General features: G+C 35.2%; 1 protein-coding gene across 1 annotated transcript; it reads right to left on the reverse strand.

Moving 5' to 3' along the window:
• Positions 1 to 5,555: 5,555 nt before the first annotated feature.
• LOC107850739 (U-box domain-containing protein 4) lies at positions 5,556 to 8,745 on the reverse strand. Its single transcript, XM_016695472.2, has 2 exons — positions 7,013 to 8,745; positions 5,556 to 6,081 (listed from the first exon to the last, which is right to left on the reverse strand). The coding sequence occupies exons 1-2, from the start codon at positions 8,351 to 8,353 to the stop codon at positions 6,019 to 6,021; spliced, it is 1,404 nt and encodes a 467-aa protein (XP_016550958.1). The 5' UTR covers positions 8,354 to 8,745; the 3' UTR covers positions 5,556 to 6,018.
• Positions 8,746 to 10,759: the final 2,014 nt, after the last annotated feature.

The raw sequence follows: 10,759 nt of genomic DNA on the forward strand, positions 1-10,759 counted from the left end.
ATATATATATATATATTAAATGTTGCAACAGATATATTATCTGATGCAACAGGTTATCTATTTGTTGCAAATCATGATATATCTGTTGTAGCAGATGATTTATCTGTTGCAACAGATATATTATCTGTTGTCCAAAACAGTGTAAAAAAATGATTCCTGAAAAGAACTAATTCTTAATAATAATAAAGCTGAAAAGTCATGACTTATCATAATATTGATTAATTTAATTAAGTCATAACTTTTTACAGTAATCAAGAATGTCATTAATAAATGGAGGTGAACAGTTGCGATTTTTTGCCTAAATCATACAAGTTCAATCCTCTATAAATAGGTCCCTTCTTACTCAATCGTTCGTTCTACTACACACTATCTATTCCCCGCTCTTGTTACACCTTCAAATACTTTCTCTTCAAGGACTTGATAGCTTTTTCCTGTCTCTGGTAAGTTTTTTTCTTGATTTTTGTATAAATATACGTTGCATTACATTACATTCAAATTCTTTCTTTTCTTCACTTTTGTGTTTACGTGTGTTTTGTCAACTTATGCGTTTTTTAGATATGGGTGATCCTGTGTGGGATGTCGCTATTTTACGAGATACCATGAGGGAACTGCAGAAGGAGGTTCATGACCTGCATTGGGAGTTGACCGCCATTAGAGTAAGGATGCTACGGGAGATCCGGAGGCTGCGGAGGCCGCTGCTGCTGCCCTTTGAAGATTGACCGGCTGGCCATACAAATAATAATGATGTTAAAAATGATGATAATAATAATTAAGCTTTTTTTTTTTCTGTTATCTATGTATTTTCTTTTTTGTTTTATAAAAAATTATGTTTGATGCACTTGACTTTTTATTTCTTATTTAATTTTCGTGCTGTCTATTTCCATTTCTTAACGAATGACATGTCTACAATTAAGGAATAATTTGATTCTTGTAGTAATAGCAAGAACATATGAGTTATCTGTTAGGTTTTGTGTGTGATAGGAGCTGTATTTTGTTGTTCGAAACATATAAGTAATCTGATGAAACAGATTATTTATCTGTTGAAACAGATTACTAATCTGGTGCAACAGAATACCCATATATTCGATTCATAATCATATTACGGGCACCTAGAACCTTTAAACATGAATCCAACATGAGTCTACTGTTACAACAGAACATTTATCTGGTGCCGCAGTTAATGGATCTGTTTAAACAGATTGCTCTTGTATTACATTCATGTTCGCGTGCAAACTATTGTTGTAAAAACAACACTAGCAGTTACCAGATTCAACTAAAAAGCATAATCTGACTTACCAAAATCTCTTCTCAAGTAAATTACAAAGTTGAAAGTGATTTACGAAATAAAATTTGATATAAGAATTTGATCAAAGAGCAGCAGTTGGGGTAACAACAACAACAACAACAATGGTCAACAAGAAGAATATGAAGTTGATAATGAAGTATAAGATGATGATAATGAATCAAAAGATGATGAATAAACCAGCAGCAACAATGAACAACAAATATCGCGAAGAGAGAAAATAACCACGGATGAGAGGAGAGAAAAAGACGTCTTTTTTCCCTTCGTTCCTCGCTATATATTAACTCACATTTGAATCAAAGTGTAAATTTAAAAACTTGTGGGTTATTTTAAAATTTTCCAAACTTTCTTAAACCATAATTAAATAATTATCACCTCTACTCAATTATTAAGACTTGTGTCACCTACACCTCATTTTAAAACTCTTTTATCACCTGTGGCCCAAACCTCCAAGAAAGTTGAAGAAGATCTCTTGAATAATCATGTATTATGATGTTGTCAATGTTATCGTTTTTTTAATTTAAAATCAAGGATATTAGAGTGATTTTGAGAGAAAATTAAGGAAAAAACAGTTGAAGAAGATATCATAAAAAATCTTGTGTTTTGATATTCCATTGTTGCCTTTTTTTTGAGTCAATAGGACGGAGAGAGAATAAAAAGAAAATACCAAAAATAAATACATGAGAGAGAAAATAAATATATACAAATCTTAATATATTTGTGTATAGGGCCCACAAAAAAATTGACTTTTAACTACCAAATAACTATGAATTGTAATTTTTTCATAACATTAACCATATCATGTAATTAATATAGTATTTTGTCTATAATATGTAATTTTTCCTAATAACAATAACATATAAAAGGGCAACTCGGTGCCTTAAAGCTCCCGCTATACGCAGGGTTCGGGGAAGGGCCCCATCACAAGGGAGTATTGTACGCAGCCTTGCCTAGCATTTCTGCCAGAGGCTGTTTCCAAGGCTTGAACCCGTGATCTTCTGGTCACATGGCAACCAACTTTATTGATTACTCCAAGGCTCCCCTTCAACGATAACAATAACATGTCTAGTGTTTTCATAGGTGGGTCTGATGAGAATAGAGCATATGGAGATTTTATCTCTATCTTGTGAAGATAGAGAGACTGTTTTCGAAAGTTTCTCGGCTCATTAATGTACGTTAAAACAATGAGCAGAAGAAAAATACAAAAGTTAAGAGGACTATAGGCATTCAGAAACAAAGAACAGGACAATACTTAAATAATGAGATAACCGAAATACAAAAACTACAAGAATAATGCTACCAATACTGGTATAAATAGAGAAACAGATATGGTATGGTGCACCAAACTACCACCAAACCTATCCTGCATGACACCGAGACGACAACACTTAACTATTTATTACCATAACCTCCTATCTAAAGTCATCATCTCGATAAGCTCAATATCCATCATATCACACAAAAGCTTGTTAAATAATTGACAGAAAAATTGAAAGATATAGGAGGGAAATAATGACATATCCAAACAAACATCAGGACAAATGACAAACTGTTAGTGTTGAGCCAGCCAGCTAATGCAGTTCATTAAAAAAGGGACAATGGCTACTATTTTTTACCAAACAAGGTAATATGTTGTGGGGTTGGTGGCTGCCATTATTACTCATCATCATTTATAAAATCTCTGTGCATGCACTATAACCCTTTCTTTCTTTCAAGGACCCTACCCTACACCCTCCTCCAATAGTTTAGTAGCCAGATTGTTCGGAGCCTTCAAAAATATTCGCAACACGGTGGGGCAAGGACTGATGTAGGCCTTACAACTACGAGTTCAACCAAATTCAGCAAACGTAACAAATTTTACAGCGAAAGATTTGGGTTAGCGGTCAAATGGATTGATACCAGGTTGTTCAGATCCTTCAAAAATATTCTGCATCACGATTGGGCAAGGGTTGATGTAGGTCTTAGAGCTACGAGTTCAACCAAATTCTGCAAACGTAACAAATTTCACACCGAAAGGTATGGGCTAGTGGTCAAATGGATTGGCACTCGGGAACCACGAGATCTCAGGTTAAAATTCAACCTTGAGACAAAAACTCAAAATGACTTCTTCCTATTAGTCCAACTTTTCCTATTAGTCCAACTCCTGGTGGACAGAGTTACTGACACCAGTGCTAGTTAGAGGTAAAATCGTAAGCTGACATGAACATCACAATTATGCAGAAACGAATTCACCAAATACTTATTTTTGAACCCACGAGGTCAAGTGTGTTCAGTATCAAGAACTTGAAAGACTGAGCCACTTAAATGAAAATTCTGAACCCGTTTACATTACCATTAGAAATTTCAATACGAGCACGATATTTTTTGAAGAATTCAAGCAACACAGATAACCAGAACCACCCCATGCTTCAACTTATTTCAAACATTTCATTTTCATCTTAGCTCCCCCATAACTCAATGGTTATGAAATTGAAGAACAAATTAATAGCTTATGGACCACAAAATCTATGAAGACAAGATACCTCAATTGATAAGGTTAATTAAATGCTATTCTAACTTAATGGTACCATATTTAACTTTATAAGATTTCCAATAAACAAAAGAAATTGTACCTACTCTAGCTTAGGCATGGCCATTTACAGTACCAATAAAACATTTGACCTTCCAAATAAATAACTATCTCAATAATCTCCAATAAGGAGACCAGAAAGGAATACATCAATCAACAAGTCCAGTTTCGGTGAACAGAATTACTCGATATATATGTACTAGCAAAAGATAGCAGATGAACACCACGGTTATCAGAAAAGATCAATATATAGGAAGAAGGCATGGCATAATGCAATAATTTAAACTCCGCCAATGTGAGCTTACTCATATTAAAGATCCTAATATCCTCGCAACATGAAAGGGTCATGGACAAATGTCATATATTGGAAGGCGGTGATTGAAACTTGTTTGAGATTCATATAGCCGATCACAACTTGCTCGAGACTTAAACATGTTTTTGTTATTGTAAGGTTAATATTTTGGAATGATTAATGACTTGAATAGCACTGTACACCTTATGGGAGAAGGGAGCAGGAACAATAATGAAAAGGGAAGGTCCCAAGTCATTTCAGAAACTTATCAGCTAACAGACTTTCAGAGAAAAATAATGATACATCAAAAAGAGGAATTATAAGGGAGGACCACATAGCACATGAGGTAGGGAGGGGTGGGGTGGGTGCACTAAAGCCTACCGCAATGCGCGGTGTCCGGAAAAAAGCTCCACCACAAGAATGTATTGTACGCAGTCTTACCTTGCATTTCTGTCCGAGGCTGTTTCCAAGGACATAACAACTTTACCAATTACTCCAAGACTCCCCCTTCAATGATTGTATAGTGAAAAATTAGAAGTTGCTCGTAAAGTGAGTTAAGATATGCAAGCTGACTAAAACATCACGATTATTTTGAAAAAAAATTGAAAAAAAAAATACATGAGGAAAAGGGGGGGGGTCAAAGGTGGAAGAACCAAAAAATGGTTGGCTAACCAACTCATATGAACCCACCTCAATTGACTAAATTCTAAGCAAATCTTGCCAGCTAAAACTCACTTAGCAACATAGGATATAGACAAAGATGAGCATAGAAAACTATTTATTTATTTATATATTTATTTATTTTTAATCATCTCGTGTTAGAAATTTACTGACTTGATAAATCTGAATTTGCATCGTGTAACGCTTTTCATGCGGGAGCATTAAAAAGCATGACCACTATTAGAAATTTCTTCATTTCAAAGCTCGAACCTGAGACTTCAAAGTTCAAACCCAAGACCTCTGTGACAAAATCAACGTGGTGGACAAAAAACTAAAGTTACACTATTTCAATAACTACAAAAGTCAAGTTGGGGTGGGTGGGGTTTTTGTACAACTCCTATTAACACCAAGTGGGGAACATAGGCATCTGATGCTCACTAGTTGCATAGAGAGCCACAAATTCTTGAAACTTTTGATGTTCACAAATCATGAAAATATCTCACAAAGGACCAAATACATGGCTCCATACAAACAACAACAACAGTCTAGATCCACACAGTAGAGGGGTCGTCTCCGGTAGACCATCAGTTCAGAAAAAGCAATCCAAAGTAGTCCAAAAAAGAAGCAACGGAAGCACAAGAACAGTAAATAGTAACATAACAATACTAATACAAATTAATACGATAGTCGAAGTACAAGAACCAACAAATAGTAACAAAACTCAAAAGACAAGAAACTAAAATATGTTGTTCCATACACTAGCATATATTCATATCCAAGAAGAGGGTAAAAACAACTTCTAGCATACTACACACTAATAATCCTTCTACAAGAACTTGGACCTCACAAACAAAACTAGAGGATAATAACCCAAATTCTCACCAAACCAAAAAGAAAAAGAAATCTAGGCAAACAACCATCTGCTCCCAAAAAAAACCAGCACCAGTTAATAATTCAAGAGGGACAATGATGAGCCCCTCCTCTAAATACCTAGTCTAAAATATGGTCAGATTTTCCTCACTAGCTACTAATATAATTACTTTTTTTGTTTTTTTTAATTTATTATCATCTGATCCATCAGCCATTACTCCCACATTACTAAACACACTGTACAAACTCTTCAAAACACTTCTTCCTATATACAGAAACAAAACCATTACAGTAGAAATACCAATCTAAAACTACAATTTTCACTCAAGGAGTTGAACTTGAAGCTTCTTGTCTTGGTTCTCTCAAGTATCCAAGTAGTGTTTCTGCCTGCAAAGAAGAAAAAAATCAAACCATTAAGGTCTTTCCATAAAAGAATAGATTCAGAAATAATACAACTTTCATTTCTTGGACCATAAATGCATATGCAGATTATAACATCAGTGTCATTGACAGCAACATTGTAGCAGTATTTGTTCTATACGTTACTGCAAGGTTTAAAAGAGTGGCTCATCTTAAAGGATGGCAACTTTAATCTCCAAAATTTCACTTTCATTCTTTCTTCATTTCTTGGACCTCACACACACAACCCCACACCCCATGTCCATCTTCCAAAACTCATATATCAAATTATTGGGACACTCCACATGACATTTTTATGACTATACAAGTTCAAAGTTGACATAGTAGCCATTAAAAATTCAATCTTTGATCCAAACTTTAACCCCTTAGTTAACTACTTGCACAAATTATTTAAAGTTGAAAGATCCTTTCCATAAAAAACCATAGCAACATTCATAACAAATTGCTATAATTATTATTCCATCTAGTGTAATAATTTGAAAGGGCTATTGGTTCTAATTAAAACTGCCATAAAAATTCTGTCTTTAAAACAATACTACTCCTACTCCTACTACCATAAAGTGCTTATAATTGACCAAGATTCTTGCTTTTTAGAACTTGAGTGAACAGTATTAGATTGCTCGTACTTTTCAAAAATGTTGATGGATACACGGTAAATCCTCCAAAAGTAGGATGAGGATCTGACACGGGTACGACAACATTTTTGAAGAGTCCGAACAACAAAGGTGGTAAATCAAGAACTCAAAACTCTCCAACAATACTAGGTTGCTCGGACTCTTCAAAAATGCCGATGGGTGCACGTTAGACCCTCCAAAAGTAGTGTACTATTTAAGGATCCAACACGGGCACGACAACATTTTTGGAGAGTCCAGGCAAATGAAGAAGTCAAAAAGCTCACCTTGTGCTTAGCTTTAGCAGTACCATTCTGAGACAAGGCAACAAGAGGAGGAATTCCACCTTCCCTAACAAGAAGCCCTCTATTTCTAACACTATCAACACAAAGTTGCAACAATGTCAACACAGCAAATTCTTTTCCTTTATCAGAACTATCTTCAACTGCTTCAACAAGTGCAGCAATTCCACCCTCTTCAACAATCACATCTTTCCCTATATCAATCCCTGCCAATATACTCAACACCACCATCGCCTTTTCCGCTAATCCATTCCCTTGTTCACCAACTAACCCCACTAATGGCTTCACTACACCAGCACTAATCGCCCTTTCCTTATTCAATCTCACTGAACACAACTTATAAAGCGTCGTCAATGCGTCTTTTTTCCCTCTATTCGTTCCGTTTACAAGCAAACAAACCAATGGAGGTATACCCCCACAAGCACCAATTGACAATTTGTACTCATCAACCAATGCTAAACTCAACAACCCACAAGCAGCATTCTGCTTCGACGTATCTGTCCCGGTCTTCAACACATAAATCAGCGACTTCACACCTCCATACGAAGCAATCAACGCCTTATTCGGCTCGTGCAGTGACAAATTCAACAATGCTGTAACAGCATGCTCTTGTGTCCATGGATCTGTACAACGTAATAACGGTATTAGCATCGGAATAGCTCCAGATTCTCCTATCATCGCTCGATTATCAGCTCTATTCTTCGCTAACATCCTCAACTTCGCTGCCGCTGATCTTTTCACAGCTGTAGACGAAGATTTCAAGCTGTCAACACATAATTTCACCGTCGGTTGTAAATCCTCCGGCGAAATACTCTCGATTATCTCAGTTGAAAACTTCTCTCTTTCCAAAAACCCGCAACACGGCTCGGGTTCCGGTTCCGGTTCGTGAGTAGTACCGTCAGGATTCTGCGGAATCCCAGCAAGACGCTGTAACTCCCCGGATATATCACTGCTAAAAGCAGAGAAGTCGCTGTAAGCTTGCGAAAGATCTAGAAAACTGTTGGCGCTACTGTTGCTTCCTCCTTCATTATCGGATTTAGGAATCTTCGTTGCTAGTTCTTTAAGATGAATATCGATAACAGAATCCGTTAGATTCTCGGAAATCGTGCCGGAGTTGGAGCAATCGCCGGAGGAATTGGTGGCACTGAAGATAGTTGATCGGATGGTACGCATTGAACGGCCCATTGAACGGTTGATTTTGACGGAGGAAGGTGGTGGAGTGTAGTAATAAGGGCGTGTTTGGGTGAAATGGGAATTGGAAGAAGCAGTGTTGATGATACTGTTGTGACTATGTGAGTGAGTATGGTTATCTTCAAGTGAAACCATTTTTTTGAAGATTTAGAACCAAACAGAGCATAAAATGAGGTGGTTTTTTTAAGATAGTAGTTGTGATTTCATGGTGGATTTGGAGAAATGATAAAAATGGAGGATTTTTATAGGAAAGAGATGAGAAAAAATGGATTTGGTCTATTTGGTTGCTATGGTTTTAGATTTTTGTGCTAAAATGACATGTCCTTGTTGTATATTTATCAGAGCTGGGGGAGAACTTAAGGGTCGTTTGGTAGAGGGTATTGGATAGTTAATATATACATTAATTTAATATGTATTAGTAGTACTTTGTTTGGTATGTCTTTTAACTATATGTATAACTAATGTAAACATTAGTTATACACTCTATTATGTATTGAAATGCGTATTATTAATATCTCAAAATTCATGACATTAGTAGCTCAATGTATTTAATGCATGCACTAACATGCTTAAAGACGCTATTATACATAAAAAAAAAAATTTCGCATTCTTTTCAACATATATATTGAGGGTATTATGTAAAAAAGAAAAAAATTGAGAAATTATGTAATTCATGTTAATTTTAATACATTGAACCAAACAATGCATAAGAAAAATACAAGCATAACTAATGCAAGCATAGCTAACACAAACATTATTAATACAAGCATTACTAATACACCATATTTTTCATTATTCTTATACACTCTACCAAACGCTCCTTAAGGGTACTAGTGGTAGATTGACATTACATTCCGACAAAAATTTAGTATCATTTATAACCCATGGTCTCTAGATTACGTGATAATAATTTTATTAATTATATTAAAATTTAAGATTGTTACTATAATAGTAGTCTTAGTATAGCCTACAACAATGACAATATATGCAGTGTATTCCTTAGAGTAGGGTCTCAGGAGGATAAAGTGTACGCATTTCATATCATTACCTCAGCTGAAGTAGAGAGGTTGTTTTCAATAGACCTCCGGCTCAATACAGATAACAAATATAACGAACAAAAAACGTAAAACCAACAAACCAAAAAGGAATATCATATTGCTAGGTAGTAAAAGAATACAAAATACTAGTATAAACTAACCATAAGGAATCATAAACACCACCAAAACACCACAAATAAGAGGCTATAAGACACTGCAGATACAGATACAAATGAAACACTCTTACCTACTATTACGAACGTGCCCCACGTACTACCCCTTTACCCTCCACACCTTCCTATCACGGATCGTGTCATCTGTAAGCTGTAACTATCTCGTGTCCTGCTTAATCACCTCCCTCTAATATTTCTTCGACCCACCTTTATTCCTGCCTAAAAGCATCCATAGTCAGCCTCTCACAACTCTGAACTAGAGCATTCGTGTCCCTTATCATCATCTGTCCAAACCAACGCAACCTCATTTCTCGCATCTTATCCTCCACTGAAGTCACTCCCACTTTCTTCTGAATAATCTCATTTCTAACTCTATTTATCCTGGTAAATCCATATATCTACCGCAATATCCTTATCTCCACCACCTTCAACTTTTAGATATGAAAATTCTTACCTGACCAATACTCCGCTACATACAACATCATCAATTGAACTGTCACTCTGTAGTCTTAGTATAGTCTGACAAAGAGAATATGAAATCTCACTCTTCCAAGCTTTATCGACTCTTATTTTTGAGTTACAAGTATGAGAATTTCTTTCGTATTCTATTTGGCACAAATTCAAATTAATCCTGATACGAATATCGAATATCGAATACCGAATAAAAAGTGAACCAACCCCACGTGTAAAGTAGGTGAGGTATGAGCAAAAGTAAACAACAAGGCTGTAACATTAGCAGTTTGCTTTTTGTTCAGTACGTGTTGTTTGCTTTATAGCTTTATGAGAACGTCGGTGAAGTATAATTAAGTGACGTCGTTTCATCCTTTAATTTTTTACTTTATTTAATTAGTCACTTTCATTTTCTGTAGAACAATTAATTCCATCAATTTTTCAGATGTACATCTGACTGTAATATGGACAATGGATGAATATATACGTATTTATTGAAAGCAAATTTAATGAAAAATATATAGTTGTAGAAAATTAATGTACATTTTTGGACTAATAAAATAGTAGTTTAAGAACTTTAGTCAAAGATTATCTTTTACTAATCTTCAAAAGACTTCATATTATAATCTTCTTAGCTAGGATTTGCAACACCTATCTATGCTAAAAAGGTTATATTAGTACAACTAAGAAATGATCATTTACGAATTTAATTTTATAAGTGTTGAAGCGTATGATTATCTTATTTTAAAAAGAATATATATTTTTTTTACTTTAAGTAGCGTGGAGACTTGATTCTTTCGACGAACTAAGCAAGTAAATCTTTTTTCATGATCCAAGCAAGTGAACAATTTTGTTTCATGAGTCTAAGCAAATAGTGATGA

The sequence above is a fragment of the Capsicum annuum genome, chromosome 12 (genome assembly GCF_002878395.1).
Source record: "Capsicum annuum cultivar UCD-10X-F1 chromosome 12, UCD10Xv1.1, whole genome shotgun sequence".
Taxonomy (NCBI): domain Eukaryota; kingdom Viridiplantae; phylum Streptophyta; class Magnoliopsida; order Solanales; family Solanaceae; genus Capsicum; species Capsicum annuum.